This window comes from Nicotiana tabacum, chromosome 1 (assembly GCF_000715075.1).
Source record: "Nicotiana tabacum cultivar K326 chromosome 1, ASM71507v2, whole genome shotgun sequence".
Classification (NCBI taxonomy): domain Eukaryota; kingdom Viridiplantae; phylum Streptophyta; class Magnoliopsida; order Solanales; family Solanaceae; genus Nicotiana; species Nicotiana tabacum.
In genome coordinates this window covers 75,042,062-75,064,051 of record NC_134080.1, presented here as the reverse complement: position 1 = coordinate 75,064,051, position 21,990 = coordinate 75,042,062, and the positions used below count along the sequence as shown (strand labels likewise).

General features: G+C 34.4%; 3 protein-coding genes and 1 non-coding gene across 4 annotated transcripts; 1 reads left to right on the top strand and 3 right to left on the bottom strand.

The window, feature by feature from the left end:
* The first annotated feature begins 506 nt into the window (after positions 1–506).
* LOC107796513 (large ribosomal subunit protein bL28m-like) lies at positions 507–6,783 on the top strand. Its single transcript, XM_016619298.2, has 2 exons — positions 507–838; positions 6,139–6,783. The coding sequence occupies exons 1-2, from the start codon at positions 639–641 to the stop codon at positions 6,557–6,559; spliced, it is 621 nt and encodes a 206-aa protein (XP_016474784.1). The 5' UTR covers positions 507–638; the 3' UTR covers positions 6,560–6,783.
* Positions 6,784–11,722: 4,939 nt separating this feature from the next.
* LOC107796514 (uncharacterized) lies at positions 11,723–15,175 on the bottom strand. Its single transcript, XM_016619299.2, has 2 exons — positions 14,906–15,175; positions 11,723–12,619 (listed from the first exon to the last, which is right to left on the bottom strand). Exons 1-2 carry the CDS (start codon positions 15,111–15,113, stop codon positions 11,964–11,966), a joined length of 864 nt encoding a protein of 287 aa, XP_016474785.1. The 5' UTR covers positions 15,114–15,175; the 3' UTR covers positions 11,723–11,963.
* Positions 15,176–19,039: 3,864 nt separating this feature from the next.
* Positions 19,040–19,123, bottom strand: TRNAL-CAA (transfer RNA leucine (anticodon CAA)). Its single transcript has one exon. It is a non-coding gene; the product is annotated as a tRNA-Leu (tRNA).
* Positions 19,124–20,611: 1,488 nt separating this feature from the next.
* On the bottom strand, positions 20,612–21,357 carry LOC107796512 (uncharacterized). Its single transcript, XM_016619297.2, has one exon. It carries the CDS (start codon positions 21,305–21,307, stop codon positions 20,744–20,746), a length of 564 nt encoding a protein of 187 aa, XP_016474783.1. The 5' UTR covers positions 21,308–21,357; the 3' UTR covers positions 20,612–20,743.
* Between the last annotated feature and the right edge of the window lie 633 nt (positions 21,358–21,990).

The following is a 21,990-nucleotide window of genomic DNA, read 5'->3' as shown; positions in this document are numbered from 1 at the left end:
CTGGTCTAATCATGACCATAGTGGAGTTGTGAAATTGATTCAGAATAAGAGAGAAAGAACAGTAAGGAAAAAGAGAAAGGAGAAGAATAAGAATAAGGTAAGAAAGGGAGTTGGGTGAACGGAGAAGTAGGACGTGTCAGGACTTTTTCCTCCTTTTCTTTTTTCTATTTTTAATTTGTGACTTCTTTTTTGTTGATTTAGTATTTGAAAGTGGGACCCAAAAATAACACATGTCAAGTAATAAATAATCTAACATATGATGTGTTGTACATGTCAGCTTAATTGATATACACACTCTACTGGATATATTTATTAGTATTCATTCTGTCAAGTCAAAGTATTCAAATAGGAAAACGGTAAGCTCGGCTTTACAAATGGGTACAAGTTTAAGTGGTCACGAGATCATTTAACCTAAAAGAAATATAAAAGAAATAACTTTTGGCCTCCATAATTTTGAAAAATGTTAACACAAAATTAAGCCAAAAACTAAATTTTAAAGCCACTTCATCATGGGTTTTCAGGTTTCAGCTCTAAAACCCTAAAGCACCAATTCCATCAAAATTCTCTAATTCCTTTGAATTTAGACCCATAGACGATTTATACCCCGAAAATTGAACTGTGAAGGGGAAAAGGAGAAAATGGCGTTCAGATCAAGAGAAATAATGAAAAAGCTAGTGAAGAATATAGGCGGAGAGCAGAACTTGGCATCTGGAGTTAAACAACAGCTCGAGAAGTGCGTACCAAAGAGTAAAGTCGTGATGGGTCGGGCTCAGCGCGGCCTCTTCGCTGGCCGCCATATTCAGTTTGGTAATCGTGTCAGTGAAAAGGGTGGAAATACGTGAGTCATTTCCTCCTCTTCTTATCCTCATTTTTATTTTATCACAAGGCCACGGATTTATTGGCTAATTATGAGATTTTAAGAAGTTCCTTTGTGGTTACTCTGTGATTAACTTGCTCAGATGTTCTTCCATCTTTAATTTTAAATATAATTAGTTAGGTGCTAGTTTGTATTATGCGGATTCATCATGAATTTGAAAGTTTTAAGCTAGTTGCCAGCCTAACGCAACCAGGGCGGAGGTAGACCTATTAGCTACGGGTTGGATGAACTCAGTAGCTTTTTCTTACACTCTGTATTTGTACTCGAAAATTCATTTAATATGTATAAATATCTAATGCGAACCCAGTAACTACTAATTAAGAAGAGCTATGAGTCTCGGTGTAGTTCACGACCCATAAACATAAAATCCTGCCTCCGCCTCTTACCACAACCCTCCTCTTTTATCCAGGCTTGGGACCGGCAATGTAAGCAAGCGCACACCGGCAGAGTTGTTGTTGTTGTAAGGTGCTAGTCTGTCAACATAGTGGAGTAAGTAGTTTTACTAAAACATGGAATTTTAGAAAGATTGTGGTAAACTGGGATTTGCTATATATATATTGAGTTCTAAAAGCAAGAACTCCTATTTGGCTAAAACTTATCTGAAAACATCTTCTGTTTTTCTGCATAAATATGGAAATCTTCTTTTAGCTGCTAATCATGAATGTCATTTACAATCCGAGACGGATGTAGTGAACAACTAAAGGGTTCAACTGAACCCATAACTTTCGACGCGGTGTAACAATTTATATGTAAAAATTCATTAAAATTACAAAAATAGTGGATATGAACTCATAACTTGGAAAATATAATGAGTTCAATGCTAAAAACCTTAAAAGTTGAACCCATAGTATTTAAATCCTTGATCCGCCTCTGTTTATAATACCAACCTATTCAAAGAAAGAAAAAGAAACAATTTAAAGCTCCAAAAATTATTTTAAGCACTGTTCTGGTCGAGCCTAAGCAGCTTCGATAATGCGAAAGTGAGGCATATGTGGTCTTTTTGGTTAATGTGTGATAAAAACTTGGAATTGATCTCATTTTGAGCTGCATGGTGCTTCCATGTTCCCAGAAGGTGAAACCTCTAGATAAGAATTTATTATTAGAAGTGTTTTTTAGATGTAACTAACTAACAACAACAACAACAACAACCCAGTATAATCCCACTTAGTGGGGTCTGGGAGGGTAGTGTGTACGCAGATCTTACCCCTACCCTAGGGTAGAGAGACTGTTTCCAAATAGACCCCCGGCATCCTTCCCTCCAAGAACTTCCCACCTTGCTCTTGGGGAGACTCGAACTCACAACCTCTCGGTTGGATGTAACTAACTAACTATGCTTTTATTCTTATTTTTATGTTCAAGCAAAAGAATTGTAGACAATGTGATGAGCACCAATTTTGGCCTACGTACTCTTAAGAGGTCCACTTCTAAAGGTTATAAAAAAAGAGGTTCAGTTCTAACTTGGAATAAGAAAAAAAATACAACCCCCTCCTTTTTCTCCCAGCGCAGCCCCAAAAGCAAAAAGCTCGGAAAATAAGTTGCTGTTGGAGTATTTCTCGTTTGGAAAGATTTTTTTGGGAGGAAATGGTGTCGGTGGGGTTTACTGCATTCCTCTTCTAGTTTGTGACAATTTTACTTGCATTCAGTTGCCTATAACATTAGCTCCTTTGATTGTTGTGTTCTATTTGCCATATTTCTGTTTCTCATTTTCAAAAGTTAGTTAAGATGATACAGTGAAGCTTTCTTTCTTCCAAAAAAATGAGATAATTTGTAGGGAGTGGAAGGATGGATAAGAGAAGGAAAAAAAAGAAAGTGTAAACATCTCTTCGTCCTCTTCTTCTGCAGTATAAGTTTCAACCTCCTCCTGCCACTGCTAATGCAGTATAAGTTTCAACCTCCTCCTGCCACTGCTAACCTTTTTAACTTGCTGAATAATGTGCAGTAAAACCTTATCAAAAAAAAATGTGCAGTAAATCTGGGTTCAGGATTTGGTGGAATAGATTATATCTTGCGAGCTAGAGAGGACTAGAGATGTAGGGAGGGAGATTCTCACAAAGTTTGACATTCCCTTTGCGCCATTATATATGACACTCCTGATTCCTTTTTTGGTCCATTCAAAAGGATTCAGACCTTTTTATTTTTTGAAATGGTAAGTAAATAAATTATAAATATAAACAGCAAAGCACTTAAATAGTGCTGCTAGGAAATTACAGAGTCAGACAACCCCCTATCCAAAAACAAAAAGAAGGGGTTCCTTCCTATACAGATTCCATATTCCCACTTTTTGGGAAATTCTTTAATTTTGACATCCCCATTTTGCCCTTAGTGTCATGCTCTTATAGGAATAACTTGGCATGATGAGGTACATTTAGTATGTAATATAACATTTACTTATGTGTCAAAAGTCTTCTTTTTTTAGTTTTAGCGACTAGTCAAACGTCGTAGGTCCATTATATAATGAAACTTGGGGAGTATATGTTTTTGGGTTATTCTGAAGTATGCAAGAACAGGTTTTCCTGGAGAGGGAAAGATGTTCCGATCGATATTCAAAGGGCTACCCTCATTGAAGTGAAGCAGTGCCTTGTTTCATTTGTTGTCAGCACTTGGGAACATATCTGAAATTCTACATATTGATTCCCATTTTCAAAAGATCTCCACAGTATGTGTGGTAACTTTTCTCAAGCTTAAAAATGATGTTCCTTTTGAAACGAGTATTCCAATTTCTGGAAGATTAAAAATAAGAGACTGCAATTAGCTCTCCTGAGTTGCTTAGATGATTACATTCCTATTTTGTTTAGAACGTCATAGAAGTCAACGATTATGGTTACTTGTCAAAATGAGGTATTTTAATAGCATTATCAAAAGTATGTAAATGTTTCTAGCTACAGTATGCTACCTTCCAGTTCTAGCACTGAGCTTTATTTCAGTTTCTACCTTGTTTTTCCCCTTTGCAGGTGAAACACATTTCTGTAAGAATTTTTTTCCTTCCAGTTCTTTTTACCCCTTTCATTAGATAATTGACAAAATCCAACCTAGTATAGATCTGTCCAAATTCTCGCATATACCTCAGTGTTATTAAAGGCGAAAAGCGCAAAAAAGCTCTAAGGTATGTTGGAGCTTTAAGCGCAAATAAACCACGGGCTTTAACGAAGAAAGGCACAAATGGAGAAAAATTACAAATATGTATGTGTAGTCCAAAACTAATATCTATAAGCATGAATACCAAATATATGGACTAAGAAATTGAAGAAAATTACAATAAAGTGAAATATCAATGGTTTAGTATGGCCTCTTCAAGATTACGCTCATTGGCAAGGAAAAGTATGCCTTAAAGCTTTGATGACAATGCTAGAGCGCCCACTAAGCGAGGCGAAACGCTCAATATGTTTTGAGCCTCGCTTCAGGGCTTAAGCGCGCCTTTGATAACACTGATATACCTGGACATGGCCAAAACTCAAGAAAGTAATTGTTTGAGCAAATTGGTGGTTCTGTCATATTAGTATTTTTCCTTCCTTTGCATACCTTTATTCCTAAATTAAAAAAAAATGTTTGTCTTGGATAGGCGAATTCTATTAAACAGTACAACACCAACATACCTAGTTTATTCCCGTAGTCTGGGGTCTGGGGAGGGAATGTGTACGGACCTTACTCCTCCCTCGCGAAGGTAGAGAGGTTGTTTCCGACAGACCCTCGGGTCAAGGGAAGCAATTCACATAAGGTTTGAAAAAGAAAAAGGCTCAGAATTCTATTGTGAAGAAATTTTTTTGTCATTCATCTGGATACTTGACTATAAGATATTATCTGAAATCACTAATGTATGTACTTTTTACTCTTCTGTCATTAAAAAGATAAAGACCAAACTATGTTGTAACTTCCACTTTTTCCTCTCTGATACAAATTGGTACAATGTAAGGTTCACATCTAAACTCTCAAGAATGAGCATCAATATTTTACGTTTATGTGGGAGTTGCAAGTTGGTGAGTTGTCTTTTGAGGTGTTTCACCTATCGAAAAGGAAAAGGGTATGACCAAAGTCCATTTTTGCGGAAAGAAAGAAGAAAATAGTTAGGGTGATGACAAAAATGCATTGCCCAGCAAAAGCACTTTTCAATCCCGTTCTTCCTTATTGGGCTGCATGAGCAAAGTATTTCTGTTACTAAATTGGTTATCCAGTTTAGGTAGATAAAGTATTCCAGATAAGAGAAGATATTAGAGAAGGTTCAGGACATGCTTTCTTGCTAATAAGCGAAGAAATTCAGTCACCATCAAGTGTAGCAGTGGTGGATGATACCCTAAGAGACGAAACATTGTGTTGTGATGAAAAAGTATAACCTTAGTCTATTGTTCACTAGGATTCGCTTAATATTGTTAGAGATTTGTATGCCAATATGAATTGTAGAGAACCTAAATGGTTGAATATTGGATTGAGACAGATCTAAATGGAGCGACATGGATAGTGATGATTCATATAGTTGAACCCTTGGGATTGAGGTGTAGTTGTTGCTTTTTTAGCTCTAGGTTCTGGCTTAATAGCAATGCTTTGTTGGCATTCAGTACCTGTATCTTATCTGTACGAATGATTCTTCTGATATTCTGATGTTATTTTTCCTGAACTACTTCATCCAAAAAAAAAAAAAAAACTGAACTAAAGGATATTATGGAGAATTGGATTAGCGAGGGAGACAATAAGTGTTCAGTTTGGAGAAATTTAACCTGGTTATCACTAAATTCAAATTAAATTGCCTATAGACTATAGTTCTTTAAACTTTTAGTTGGCTTCCAAATGCTGGTATATGCATAGTCTCTGCTGCCTTTGGATCATAGTTGTTTCTAGTCCCAAAGATAGAAAACATAAGGTTCCATTTTTATCTGCAGTTTGCTTCCGATCTTATGTGGTGAATCATAATAAACTGCGATTGTTTACTTTCTCAAAAGATTAAAACTGTGATTGTTTATGACTATTGAATTGGTTTAGCAAGAGAGATAACGAGTGTTCAGTTTCTTTTGGGGAAATTTAACCTGGTTATCACTAAATTCAAATATAATTGCCTAAGCTCTAAAAATTTTAGTTGGCTTGCAAATGCTGGTAAATGTGTAGTCTCCGCCGCCTTTGGATCATTGTTGTTTCTAGCTTCTCTTGGTCCCATAGATAGAAAACATAAGTCAATTTTTATCTGCAGTTTGATTCCGATCTTATGTGGTGAATCATAACAAACTGCTATTGTTTACTTTCTAAAAAATAAAACTGTGATTGTTTATGAACAGGTCGAGGAGGAATTGGAAGCCTAATGTGCAAGAGAAACGGCTTTTCAGCTATATCCTAGATCGTCATATTCGTGTGAAGGTGACAACTCATGCCCTTCGATGTATTGACAAGGCAGGTGGTATTGATGAGTACCTGCTGAAGACACCTTACCACGAGATGGACACTGAATTAGGCCTCTTCTGGAAAGCTAAGATTGAGAAGTTGTACGAGGAGCTTGGTAAAATGGAGGTAGTATTCTTTACACCTGAAGATGAAGCAAAACTTGAAGAGCAGTTTAGGGAAGTAAAGTTGGAAGAACGAGCAGCCCGTAGGGAAGCCAGGAGAAAGATGTATGGTTGGTCACCCAAATCCGAGCTAAAAGCAGATTCTGAAGGAAACCTACAATCTGACTTCCAAGAAGGGATGGTTGCCAATGCTTGAAAGCATTCAAGCGACAAAATGTTGTAGGTTTCTGAGCTGCTTCCTGATATTGAAGGGCTTCTTTTTTGGTCCTAGAATGTTTTGTATTCCTGACTGGCTAGAGTAACATGAATTTTGCTTGCATCTGGCTTTGTGTAAACTTATCTACTTTGATAGCAAGCCTAGTAAAGGTGCTATTCTTAATTCTTCATATAATAAGGAGAAATGCTACAGCTATTTCAATAGTTTTGTTATGATTGACTCAGAGACATGCGTGCAAACATGTACAATAGAAAGTAGCGAAGAATAAATTCCAACTAGGAGTTGCTCTTCCGATTTCTTCGGATATCCAATCTTTATCATATTCATTGATACTTATAATTCGTTTGAGGGACAGAGAAGAATTATAATTTCAATATCCTACGTTATGAATCAAGTTACTTAGAGATGACGAGATGATGCAATTATATTGTTTAATGAATTGCTTTACATTCTTTCTATGTGAGATTAATACTTCACCTTTCCGAATGATCTGATTTTCTTATATAACTAGTGAATTAATCCGTGCTTCACGCCGTTATAAAAATATTAATTTAATTAAAATAAAAGAGATAAATGGTGTACATATATAAATAAAAAATAAATTATATATATATTGATTGAGGTTAAATGGACAACATCTTTCATAAACTGACTTTTTAAAAAAAATAAAGAATTATAAGCAATTTTTTCACTTATATATGTGTGTTTATGTGCACCTTATTATTTCCTTAGTCTAATACATATCTAAAACATGCCTATTCTTTCATTAGATAGCACAGCTTTAGTTTTCCTTTAAAAAAAAGAATCTTCTATTCAAATCATAAAACTTGAAATGAATGCAACGCAACTAAAAAAATAAACAAAAGAGTGACGTCTAAAGTTGTGATGTCTGTTCATTGAATTGTATTTCCAATATTTATTTGTTTTCTTATTCCTTTTCCTTTTTTCAACTTCTTCCTTTGATTATTCTTCTTTTCTTCTCTGAATATATTTTTTAAACTCATTACCAATTCTCCTATTCTAGAAAAGTCATTGAATCTGCACGATCATTATTGATTTCTTTTCTCTTCCCTCCTCTTAATTCATCTATTCTTGAAAACTCTTTAAATCTCTACTATTCTCGATAAATTTATTTTTTCCCTTTCCACAGTTACTTCAAATAATTGCAGTTTAAGTTATATACATATTTACATGCGATTTAATATTAAAAAAAAATTAATATATTATTTGCTTATTTACTATAATAGATAAATATGACATGATATTGTAAATAAATTTTCATACATCATAAATGTATAGATGTAAAATAAAATATTTTGCTCCCTTCTTTATAGTATTTACAATATCCAATTTCTCCTCCTAACTCTGTGCAAAATTCCCAAGAAGTCTGCTTCTTTCTCTTTCAATGTTCTCATCGCCAATCCAATAAATTGAAAAAAATAGTTCATTCAAAAAAAAAAATCCAAGCATCAGAGAGGCAAAGAATCAAGAAATAGGAGAAGGAAAAGAATTTATTCTAGTTCCTCTTTGATTTTTTATTTTTTTTTTATTTCAACATTCAAGTTATATATATTTTTTGTTCACGAAATTATATTAGTAGTATCTCAATTAAAAGGCAAGAACAATAATATTCTTAGAGCGTTTTCACATCAATTTATTTTAACTACCTTCTTCCTCAATAGTGTGAATAGCAAAGATATCTCAACATATCAACTTTGCTGGCTAAAAAACCAGCTCTAGTATATCTCAAATTAAGCATTCTTAAAAATTTGATTGCTGGGAAGTGAACTTCTGAAGATAAATGTCCATATAAAATCTGTTACAAATTAAATTCTATTTTTTCTAACTTATGATCATATCAATGGAAAAAATAGGGAAAAAGAAAAAAGATAATGGCAAAAAAATGAGAAAAAAATGCTGGTTTAATCGTTGTTTACAAACTTATCCCTACGCTTCAATAGTCACATAATGAATGTTTTTGTACAACAATCACCAACATAAATTGACATAATGCACCAGAGATAAAACCATTGAAAAAAACTATACCTGTATTGTTTCTTACAAAAATGCTTTTTAGTGGTCATTGGACAAGGAGGGACGACTTTACGCCCACAAAACAAATTTCAACTATGATATAAGTAACATGTTGTTGAGAAGCCTACGACTTTGTCTTCTTTAAGATTCCACAATAGTTCTTAAGTTTCCGGACTCAAGAATATAGCCTCTTTATATGTAAAGACATGCTGGTTCCAAATGGTATATTTTCAACTACATATCACCCATAAAAATAAATTCAAATTTACACAAACTTCATTAATTTTGAATTATCAGTATAGCTATACAATTATTCATATAGAAGAGTACCTAAACTCATTTCAACTAATGTGACAACTCCATGAGTCGTGTCCCTTCGAGGACATCCAAATAACAAAAAAAAAAAAAAAAAAGAAGAAAAAGAAGAAGAAGAAGAAGAAGAAGAGAGAAGTCCAAAATGTGATTACTACTGGAGTATTAAATAAACAACCGATTTTTGCTTAAGAGATCAATCCAATGGCCGCATTGTAAACCCTCAATAGTCAGTAGCTATTGTCACGAAAAGTGAGTAAATTTGTGAGAAAATTATTGTTTTCCATCTTTTCTTGCAATTTAGTGATCCCACTTCAACTTTGCTCCTTCAAATAAACAACAAAATATCTATAATTTTTCTCATTCTTATTGTTTTTAGCTTCACATAAACTTCGGAAGGAAAATAGAAAAAGCAAAATAATGAGAATTTTTTTAAGTTGTATATGCCTCTCTCATTTCGCACCTAGAAAAAAGAAAGTGTTAGAGAACATAGTGAATGATTTATACAATAATAGAAAATTTAATCTTTTTGAGAAATGCAGTAACACTTTGTGGGACAACAATTATCAAAACGCAGGCTGATCACAAAATCTTATGTAGATAGAGAGTATCAGTGGAAACTGCTAAGCAAATACGCATCGACGCTGCGAATCAGAAGGGGCAACAACTATGATACTTTTATGTGTTTTTAATCTTTTCGTTCTCTCTTATTTGAGATACAGTAGTAGTATCTTTTGCTGCAATTGGTTTCAATTTGGATACTGAATTTATCAACCAACTTTCAATTCAATTGATGTAATTACTATGGAGAAGAGGAGATGTAGGTGTAATTAAGATAATTTTAAAAGTGACTTTGCGATACAAGTTTGAGGATAAAAACGGTTATCTATAAATTAATTAGTCTTTATTACTAATAGAGGCAAAACGGTTAGTGCGACTTTTCATATGGAGACGTTTAGTAAAGCTTTTTAGTTATATAAATGAATTAAAAAATGTCAAATAACCACAAAATAGATAAATGTGATTCTTTGGCCAAAAAAAGTGAAATTTTTTGAGAACAAGGAAAAAATTTGTTATGTCCAAACGGGCATTAAGTTTACAATTATCAATAGAGCTGTCAATATGGGCCGGGTCGGACTAGCCCAGCCCAGCCTACGTGGGCTTTAGCAATTGACGGGTTGGGTTGGGCTAGCCCACCATTTTGATGGACCTTATAATAATCAGCCCACCCCAGCCCTATATGGGTTACGGGCCCCCACAGGCCGGGCCATCATTTTTAAAAATATAATTTTATATTTTTTTCTTTAATTTCTAAACTAAAAAAAAAATAAAAGTTAAAAAAATCTTATTGGAAAAATTTCACAAAACTTAATAACTTCTTATACGGTTCTAATATATCATAATAAATACTAAAAAAAAGTAAAAAACAAGACTATATTTAATTCATTAAAAGCCAAAACTCAAAACAAATTATTCAAGAGAACGCCCATGACGCTTATGGAATATCTAACACATCATCTTCATCAAACACATTTGAATCCGCTTATGAAAGGTTGTCTTAACATCTTCACTTTCTTCTACATCTACAATTCGTATGCAATATTAATTAGTTAAATATTGAGAATAATTAAATTTTAACGTTTTAAGACTTTGATCTTTTAATATGATGAGCTTAATAAACTTTAAGTTTGGGATACTCTTCTTGTTATTTTTTGTCTTATACTTTTCATATTTTAAATTCGTATTTTTATTAGGCCCACGGGTCGACATTACGGGTCACAGGCTTACTCGGGCCGGGCTTAAAAGCCTCATTTTTAAATGGGCTCCAAAAATTCTTGCTCAGCCCTGCTAAATTACGGGGTGGGGTGGGGTGGACCAACGGGCCAAGCCCATATTGACGGCTCTATTTCCGGTTTTTCTTTACTTGGAGGCCAGTGTTACATAAATGGTTGATAAAGATTGTCAGGCAAAACCAAATATAGAATAATAAAATATGAGCAACATACTAAAAAAAAAATCATCTTGAAATAATGGCTGGAATTTCACCTTTTAATTGGAAGCTTTCCCAAATGAAAACAAGGGGTAAACCGTTGGGAATAAAGAGTTGCTATTGGGCTTATAAACAAAGAATATTTTGTTTATTATATCATACTACAAAAACTTTCCAAAGTGTAACCCTGGCAACATAGAGAATTCAATAATGTGGCCGAGATTTTTTTCATGTTGATGATTCAAATCCATTCTCAGATGGAGGCAAGACCTCTAGGCCTTTACATCAAAGCAACGCAGATGGCGTAGTTGATACATTAGCTGACAGCTTAAGTCACATTGCAATTTTGACTTTGAAAGAAAGCTGTCAATATGAGGCTATGAGCCATATCTTCTTATTCTTGTTTAAGGTTTAATATGATTTGTACCACTTGTTTTTTTCCGTTTGGACATTCCACTTCCTTGAGAAATTACTCAGCTATTTAGATCTGTACTTCTACATGTGCATTTTTCAAGTGATAAATGTATACACGACACATGCCTAGGAAAGCATTCACCTCTTGGGATGTGTTCTTGTTTCGGCTGTTTGTAGTAAACATCAGTATTAATGTCAAGGTGCACATGGCTTCCATTACGTGTGAATGATAAGTTGTCTGAAAATTCAATGTTAAGGACAAACATTCCCCCGCATTTGTTACAAATCCCCTGCCCTTTTGATGATTGCATCTTGACAAAACTCCTATGAAACCATAAGAAAAGAATACAGGAAATCTTTTGCTATAATGTGGCACAATCTCACAAAAATACTTTTAAAACTCGAAAACATCTACATAAGTCGATTTTTTCGTCTGGTGAAGCTACAAAATTGGATATGAAGACAACTTCTATCACCATCTTTTTGGGGGTAGGGCAGTAGGGAGGCCGAATATTAAGAATGAAAAGAAGCAAAATGTTTCTCAAAATAAGTTAGCAACACAAGGGCAAAAACAGACAAAACAAACTTGTTAAGATGATACACCTCTTAGATCCTCCAGCCAGGAAAAAAACTTTACCAGCCAAGCTTTTGGATTATTGAAAGGCCACATACGACTGTTATTGAGTAGATACTACAATCCATGAACAGTGCATTCATAATGTTTTGCAATAACAATCCCAGCTCCAGAGCCTTCCCAATTTGATCAACCATACCAGCAGTAGGGATACTGTTTGCCGCTTTTTGATTCCTTTGGGACCCTGCTTCTTCTACGAGAAGGCGTGCAATAACAATCGATATGTTGGTCAACAACAGCAGCAGAAGAGGTCTAAAGAATATGACCACGTTGAAGAAGTGGCTGTTATAGGACACAAGAACCAAAATGGCAGCCACAAGAGAAAAGTTGAGGCGAATACTCTCAGAAGCAACAATTGCAGAACTGATTTTATTTGGGGCGAAAATATTGTGATAGTTGCTCTTCAGTTTAAAAAATTGACCCCCCTCAGAAGCAGAAAGGCATGGAGGATTCACAGGAGATGAATCCGGAAATAACTGCTCTTTGCCATCAAGATCCAAGGCAGGTGCACTTGAGGTTTCAATGTTCGACTCACATTTTCGCATGAATGGAGTTGTTCTGCTTTTGCCATCAGACTCATTATGCTCACCAGGCTCAATTCCACGGTCATTATCGGGCAAAAATGGTCCAGAAGCCCCACTCCCACTAATAGAAACTGTGAAGTAGCAATAAATGAGTGACAAGTATAATGAGCACTATCCTTTATCGAAAAAGAAAGTATAATACTAATAACACAAGCACTAGCCCACAGCATCACGACATAACTCTCACCAAGCTCACATACTCATTCCTTCCAATCGGACAAAATCAGAATTCTAAAACGAAAAGTTATTGGCAAGAAATCACAGAAGAGACTGGTCCAATTGTCATAATTTTATCCATGTCATAATTTGTCTAATTTAGAAGTCTGGGTACTGACTTTCATTACCTCCAAATATGCCATGATTTATACTTGTTTCTAAGTCTAGTTGTGAATCAAGGAAACTTTCCATAGATGCATTTCCAATAGTTCTTCAAATATCCAGCATTAAAGGTACTATAACAGGAAACCTCACCATCAATGCTCGCTTTTTTTTATAAGGTGAAGATTTTATCAAAAACAGTATCACGCTGATACAGTAAAAATACAAAAATAGGGATGCAACACGAGGACTAATTGAATGTCTTCTTTAGCTTCTCAATTATAAAACCTATTTATCTTGGACCATAGTTTTTTACACATATCTTTAGAATTTTTGCTGTGAAAGAATCTATATATTGTTACTTACCCCCTACATCCCATTTATGTGGCGGTGTTTGACTCGACACGAAAAAAGAAAGGAAAACTTTAAAACTTGTGGTCCAAAACAAGTCATAATTATTTGTGTGACTTTCAATCATCTCCTCAAGGGTACAATATGAATTTTAAAGTTAAATTGTTTCTAAATAAGGAAAGTATGACATTCTTTTTAGAATAGACTAAAAAGGAAAGTATGACACATAAATTGGGATGGAGGGAGTATTAGGTATCCATTATCCAAACTTTTTTTTTAAAAAAAGTAGGCAAATAAGCACCAAAATTTTCAAAATTGAGCCTTGGCAAATCAGGTGATCTGGGAAGGATGAAGCATAAATAACATGATTCAAGCAATATTCTGCACCTGTTAACCACAACATACATTCTATTTCTTGTTTATAAAAATTACCTTCCTCTTGTAAAGCCCTCGTCTTAGCACTATCTTGAAGAATATTGGAGTAATTACTGGGATTCTTCTTATGTCAATAGATAAGAGCATACAACAAAAACCAGCTTTTCAAAAGAGAAAAGCACAAAAAAGGGCGAGGTCCATGGGAGGAAGCAAAAAGAGCAAGAAGTAAAGGTGCACGCTTCTTTGAGATGAAATGCTATGAATTGTCCAGAGAAAACTGCAAAATAGTGGCGACGTCCATGGGAGGAAGAAAAATGAAGAAGTACGCTTCTTTGAGATGAAATGCTCCATTTACAGAAAATAGAAAATATCAAACACAAATGAATTTAGTCCTACAATAATCAAATTGTAACTAAAATAACTAATTTCATTATCCTGCATACAAAAATGCAGATATGAATCCAACTCTTCAAAATTGAGATTTAAAGAACCAACCACTTCCCGTTGAGAATTTTTTGCGTGTCATTTTTTGAAAGCGCATTGATTCACTCATAAAGAGATAACTCCTTGCTTAACATAGTTTCATCGCTTTAAGCGATGTCTCTTAATGACAATTGACACCGACCCATTTCAATCCAATCCGTGGCAGGAGTATAGTTTCAATATTTACATACTATCAACATAAATTGGATATAAACTAAGTAATGTTAACACCGTTTCGCCGGATATGCAATAAAATGATTTCATTTCTCAAAAAAGAAAAAAAAGTTTATCATGTTACTATACTTCAATGACATGAACTTGAGACCCGCCTTGACCTAAGAATCTATCGGACCATTTTCCAAGGGGCCACATATATATGTATATATATACACACACACACACCAACATTGCTAGTTTTACCGTGCATCGATTTCTACTTCTTCCTTTAATTGTAATCTTCTAGAAGCTTCTATAAACTCAAAAAATTCTATCAGTGGAGGCAAATGCCTAAGCTCGGCAGAATTACTCGCTACTTGTGCTGGTGGGAAGTAGTGGGAAGTAGTAGGTACCCCGGTGGATTAGGCGTTCTAATTGATAAACTCACAAAATTCTAATTATTTTTTTTGGACATAATACACCAATTAACTACAAATAATTCGTTCCCATTTTATATCCCCGAAGGGACAACTGCAAACAGTTTCTCGTAGTAAGAAACTTTTGATAGCAAAACAGAAAAAAGTAATTTAAATTGAATTATCACTTTACATGTACAAAAATCAATTAAAAATTGAAACCAAGCAAACAATTGATGTGAATATTAGTGTGCGTACCGGGAGACGATTGATTGGAAGGGAGGTGATCGCGAGAAATCCATGGAGGGCAAGAGGCGGTGTGAGAATGCCGAGATTCCGATCCCGGTCCCGATCCCGATTCCGTTTCTGATGATAGAGTTGGGATCCTGCCGGTGATAAGGGCTAATCGGTCATTTCCTCGTTCCACAATACGGCGCCGTCGGGTTTCTCTGCCGCTCGTCGCCATTATTATTCTTTCGTGGGATAAAAAAGAATTGAAGGATCGTCTCTGTGACAAAGAGGGACGAGTTCTTTTCTTATTCAGGTGGATTTTCGTTAGTTTTCCTATTTTAACCTTCATCCTTCCGTCTTATTACACGTTATGCACCAAATAGGCAAGAAATTGATATTACCCCTAACTTATAATTTAACTAGTAAATTTGTCCGCGTGAAGCGCCGTTATAAAAAATCTCATCAAATTCATTAAAATATTTTTAACATTTTAACAACTCTTTTTGTCTCAAAATATAAATTGATTAGATTTAAAAATTTAATTCGTCTTTACTACTCACCTAAGTCTTTTATAGATATTTGCTATTGACTATGGAGATTGTTAGTAAGGTTTCTGAGCCTAATCGCACGAGAATATTCAAGGGGCTTAAGCTCATTTAATAACCATATGCAAAAGCAAGGGTATTAAAAGTCATACTCATCAAATTAAATAACAATAATTTCCGTAAGAGAACACAATGTACAAATGACATGATTGCCTAACTTGAAAATGTTTTCAATTTTAAAATGTCGATAAATACATCAAAATTATTAATCCACGAAAAAATGACAAAAAGGAGACAATTTGGTACCAAGCTAAGGACTAGTTACTTATCACAAATAAAAGCACCCCATTAGCGTATTCAGTCCTCGTCAAATAGAAATATAATACAGTAAAATAAAAATACTTCACTTTTCAATTCTATTTTAATAATTTGGATTGTCCAAAAAATATGGTCATATTTTCTCTACTTAGATCCTACACTCTCTCTGGAAATTTATTTAAAGAAAAGATCCACCGACTTGATGGAGTTTCAAAAGTAAAATTGTTTTCTACATAATTCAAATTGCTACTCAATATTTGATTATTATGAGACCGACATTTCATGGAAGAAAGATTTATGACTTTCAAAATGTTACTTTTACTTGAACTTTTCCAAGTATAATTAATTTTCAACTCTTACCTTAATAGTATTCCCAAATAAAATAAGATGGCTCAATTGGGACATAGTTGTAAACTACATTGTTCAATAACTTTGGCATAAACTACTTTATCACAACTATAACAAACTTAGCCAAAAGTACAACAACAAAAACGATAGGATATCAAAATCGTCAAAATCTAACAGAAACATGCAAAGTTCAATTGATTGAGAAAGTAATAAGACTATTCCTTTTTCTTGATGCACATCATATTGTAACGGTTCAAGTGCTACTATTTAAAAGAAAAGCCTGACAAACGCTTCTCCTAACATATATATTTACAAACAAAAAAATAGTTTGTGTTATTTACAAAAAAATAGTTTGTGTAATTCTTAAGATAAACAAATGACAATTACATCACACTAAAGAGGATGTGCAATACAATTCAATATGTATCTTAGACATACATATCCTATCTAACTAACTGACTAGGAGACAGTAGCGTTATCTTTCCTTTTCTGGTCTTTCAAAGTATCAAACTATAATTCTTCAAGAACAATTCATCATGTTGATCCAACCATTTGAGAAAACCACACCCCCAGACCTTGCGACAAAACTCAAACAAATTCAAGAAAACTGATTAGAAAACTTTTCAGTTGGAGCATCAATAGAATTAAAAAACAAAAATTCAGATAAAACTTCGTGAATAAAGATTTCTGAAACATCAATTAAACTTACATGTAATATCATTAAGCATAAACATAATTAAGATTCTAGTTATCATATTGCGTAAAGCTATTCATGTTTTATCAACTTGATGAACCTTACGATATGCAAATTCCGCACAAAATGAAACTATTAACTACCGGTAAAAATTATTATTACAGAATAAAGAAAACAATAACTGAGTTTTTTTTTCTTAAAATTGATTATAAGAAACTGACGATATAGTGGCTCGTGGGAATTCTAAGATTTAGGTCTCAATTGCATTATGACCTAATTATTAAGGTTTCTTAACCAAAGATGGTGACATCAACAAAACAAAATAATTCAAAATCAACAAAATATCAATAAAGTTGTAATTAGTTCACAATAGAAAAAAAGAAATTGAATGCTTAGAACAATATCATATACTACAATGGTTACAAAATATTTTTATAATTAAGGTACGACAAAAAAAGGTATTCACCTCAGCAGTGCTTGGCTATTAATTTTCAAAGGTCGATCATCATATCATGTAGAACCAAAAAAAAAAAAAAACTGTATAAGAGGGAAGAAAGAGAATTAACCATTTATTAACGTCCGAAACATTGACAGGTAAAAAGATATACAAAATACAAGGGCTTCATACTCCACACAGATGCAGTCATACTCGATGGTAATCAAACACTTACCAGTGAAGCACGGGTCCATGGAAGGAAACTTGTGGATTTGGAGGAAGAAGTAAATAAAACGGAGGAGATTTAATTTATCGTTGAAAGTGAGAGAAGGAAGACGATGAGAAGTGTTATTATGCAAAAATATTTACCTCTGGTTGTAATAGAAAAAGATGTAATGTGTGAATGAGATGTGTATTAAGAATGAGTTTTTACCACGGAGAAGCCGAAGAGGCGTAATTAATATGGTTATAATTGTGGTGACCATTGGCTTTTTTAAAAATTTATTTAGAGCACTTAAATAAGATGAAAAAGGGCAAAAATCTAAGAAAATAGATAAATAGAAGTACTGGCTTATCAGATATTCAAAACCCAGCTTTATTATATATGTAGATGTAGATGTAGATTTTCCAATTTGTCTAGCCTTATCCATTATTCACTTTTACTCTCTTGAATCTTGTCCACCGTATTATTCACTCTCCTCCTTTATCATATGCAACCAACCAAACACTTTATTATTTTATGTGAATACCATCAACCAAACTATCTCTAAGATGCAAGAAATCTATTTCTATCACAAAATATGGGCATTGATATGGTGGCTACTTATTTACCTATACACTCTATGATTATGTAATTTCGCTTATACTCGTCCACACTTGCTCAGAAATATGAGTGAACAATTTGTCCATGTACAAGAATAACTCTATTAGCATGCTAGATAATGTCACACAGTTCAGAAAAAGTTACGAGATTCCAGTTGTGCAAGGGTCAGAAACATTTAATTCAATTAATCGAAAGATAAATGTCTTTAGGTGGATATTATTAGAGTCTCGGGGACCAAAAATGCAATCTCTCAAATGCTTTGAAATTTGAGTAAAATAACATATGGCCACTAGGTTTCTACAAATGCAGACTTTGGCACCAAATTCCTCTGCAGCAGGAGCAAAATATTAGCTTTTGTTTTCTTTTGATTTGAATCTTTCTTCCAATTAACTACAAGTTTGTATGGTCTTCAGTTCCTAAATGAGAAGTTCTTTTACAGAAAGAAGGATCTTGATCAAGTCAATAAGTAAAAAATCATGTGAAGTTGTATCACTTTGAGGCATTGGATGGATAACAACGTTTCACCTTAATCAGAGTCTCAAGTTCGAGCTCTGGGAATGGAAATTTTTTTTGATAGGGAGCGTTTTCCTTTTCAATAAGTCTAAGGCAGCGCGAAGCCGATTAGTCGAAACCCCAATGCTTCCGAGAGAAATATGTTGCAACTTACAGATTTGCTGGAAGATCGCATTTTCAATACGAAGAAGAAATAGTGAGGGAAAATCCATTACCAAAGCGTGACTCGTTCTAAGTAAAACAAATAGTGATTTATTTAGAACCATCTACCAATAACGGATTTCGAGGACAAAAGGACTTTGCTACTATGCTAGTTGAGTTCTATAAGTATACATGCTGAAATAAACTTATAACACGAACGACTATTTCTTTTGACAAAATGGAGTTTGTTGATTGTAGCTTAGGCTGAATCATCAACCTCTAATAACAAAATATAACAATAACAAACAAAAGGAAACGTAGTAAAAAGAAAATAACAAAATGATGTCAGAAGTGGGATTTGAACCCACGCCCTCTCACGAGGACCAGAACTTGAGTCTGGCGCCTTAGACCACTCGGCCATCCTGACCTTATCTAATGTGCATCACAGAATATTCAACTTCACCTCCATCTGTCCTGTTAAAACTAGCAAAGGACAAAGATCAGGTAAAACTAAAAGGAAATGTGTACATCCCATGCCTCCCTCATTAACTTCTTATGAGAAAAAATCATAACAAGTGGGATTATATTTGTATTTTGTTTGGTTGGAGGTATAAATTTGTACCTCTAACCAAACAAGGTATAAACATAATCCCAAAATCTTATCCCACTTTATACCATCAATTGTGGCATTATATTATTTCATCTTTTATGTGGTATAAATTAGTACCGGGATTATACCAAACGACCCCTAAGGACCATTGTGATCATTTACTCAAAAACTCCAAAGTCCTAACTCCTAAGTATCAGTTTTCCCAATCAACTACTATTACTCTTCATATGTCACACGGTCCAAATTATAGCTAGGAAGCTGAACTGTATCAGCAGCAATGCAGTACAACTGTGACACAATGGCAAATGAGACAGTAATAAAAAGTCTTTTACTTTTTTTTTTTTTATGTTTTAAGACAGGCGCACATTCGATATATATTGAGCCCGCTCTTTTACTCCTCCCTAACAAACATCACATGTTACGCGTTTACAACTAGACCAAAAACCTAAAATTCCTTTTATAGATTGACCATGACTCAGCTTGGACTGACAATGCATTCTAATCTTCATACGGCAAACATTTGATAATTTAGCATTGCTCTTTATTTAGCAGTTTCGGCGGTCATTGCATATGCAATAACAGTTACTACTTAGAAACAATTGGCAGTCATTTATGCATTAACAGGTACATATTGAGTCCGCCCTTTTACCCTTCTCCACCTAAATACCTGAACCAACAAAAAGCCCTTTATAGATTGACCATGACTCAGCCTGGATTGTTTATCACAAGTAAATCTTTTTAATCAGAAGCTGCAATGTCGAGGATTCATCTTCATACAGCAAATATTTGATAATTTAGCTCTGCAGTTTTGGCGGTCATTTTCGGTACGGTTTGCTCCAGAAAATTTCAGATACAGACCCAACCAAACACTCCAAGCAATGGATAAAAGATTTAATTGAATAAAGTATAATATCTCCCCTGTTACTATCCAACAAAAATATATTGCATTTTCTGGAAAAAAACCTGCAGCTTTTCCTGTGCCGCTGAATCTTGATCTACAGGCTTACAGAGTAATGCTATGTGTAGCCACATCCATTTACACATCATTTCTACAAAGAAAGACACTATACACTGGAATCCCAAAATTTTGTGCTCCAGGAAAAAGATGCTTATACCTCTCTTGTTTTTTTCCCATCAAAATTTAAAGCTATTTTCCAATTTATTGCGTTGATGAACATATAGTCCGGACAGCATTTTGTTAAAACTATAAGTTTCTTATAATTAAAATTAAAGACGTGCAATATCACATGGTAGATTGAACTATACTAATAATTAAGGCAAGACAAATTAAGCAGGAAGAAATGATTTCACCAGTAAACAATTATACCATATAATATAGAAGTTGTGTGATAACACAATGCCAAAAACTCATACTGAGCAACATACAACGACGCCCAATTGGATTACACAAACAAAAACACTAAGCAAAAATCTAATTTAGAGCTCATCCTCCATCCTCAAATACTCTCCAATATCAGCCTGATGAAGAACTACAATCCCATTTGGATCCATTTTCCTACAATCTTGCGTACTCTTCGCCGCAACCCCAAAACCCAAAGGCACATCCGACATTGAAAACACCACCACTCCATCATGTTCGCTAATGCTCTCAGTAATCCTCCCAACCCCACCTTTCAATACATTATTACCGTACAAAAAACTCATCTCAGAGGTGGGTTTTAACCACACTTTGTGCCTAGAGTGACCTGCCAATATACCCAAGCACTGTACAGTCAGGTGAAATTTACCTCCTTTTGTGAATTTTCCTATCTGGGTTCCAAGTGCAATTAAGTTGTCTCGCTTTATATTCGTGGCTCGTTTGACCAGCGATTCTGATACGTAGTAGACTCTGTTTCTCTGAAGACGGAAGCAGTAGCGACCGGGAGTGTTGTCGGGTCCTTCGTGAGATGGGTTCTCGACTATGTTCTTCAGATTGTTTCCCACGAATTTGTGTAGCTTTTCGAAGACTTGTGTCGTTTCTTGCTCGTCCAGGGGTCTCATTGTATTGTTGCTGGCGTCTGATGAACCCTAACACCTCATTCTTTGCTTCTATTTCCCATCTTATACTGAATGGGCTAGGGTCTGTTGGGATCTAATTGGGCCTTAATAATCTAGCCCAACCTAGTACTGGGCCTAGCCTTTTTAGCATTTTTGGAGAGAGAGAAAAAAAAGGTATGCTATTTTATTGCTTTCTTAAATAGATTAAACGATAAATTTATAAGCTATTCAGAGAAGTCACTACTATGCATTGATCTGCTCATTTTTTTGGGTAATCATCTAGTTCCTTGCATGGAATTGGAGGAGATATTTTTCTTATTGATAGCCCTGGTGCTAATTAAAAATAATTGATTTACTATATAAAAGTTGAATTTGTTAAAGAAAAAAAAAACTTTTGAAGAGAAAGGTCCAAAAGATTCCCTCTAATTTCAAGCTTTGAATCAAAAGTCTTTCAATTTCTCTCTTCCAAATCAAAGTAGTCCTATTGACGGAAAAAAAAAGAGAATAAACAATAGTGAGCATAATTAATTATCTAAATTTGCAAAATCAGTGCAGTTTCAGTTCAAGGCACACATTCCAAATAACTCCCTATGTTTTGACGAGTTTTCAAAAAACTACTTGAATGGGATAATTGTGGTGGAATGGAATCGTCCTTTCTCTTTTCCTTTTATTTTTTGCCTCCTTAA

What these genes read in the sequence shown, in the direction of transcription:
- LOC107796513 (XM_016619298.2), top strand. Translation starts at nt 639, where the DNA reads ATGGCGTTCAGATCAAGAGAAATAATGAAAAAGCTAGTGAAGAATATA. An exon ending in AGTGAAAAGGGTGGAAATAC is followed by an intron (nt 839 to 6,138) that starts GTGAGTCATTTC and finishes GTTTATGAACAG; the next exon opens with GTCGAGGAGGAATTGGAAGC.
- LOC107796514 (XM_016619299.2), bottom strand. Translation starts at nt 15,113, where the DNA reads ATGGCGACGAGCGGCAGAGAAACCCGACGGCGCCGTATTGTGGAACGA. An exon ending in TTCCAATCAATCGTCTCCCG is followed by an intron (nt 12,620 to 14,905) that starts GTACGCACACTA and finishes GCTACTTCACAG; the next exon opens with TTTCTATTAGTGGGAGTGGG.
- LOC107796512 (XM_016619297.2), bottom strand. Translation starts at nt 21,307, where the DNA reads ATGAGACCCCTGGACGAGCAAGAAACGACACAAGTCTTCGAAAAGCTA.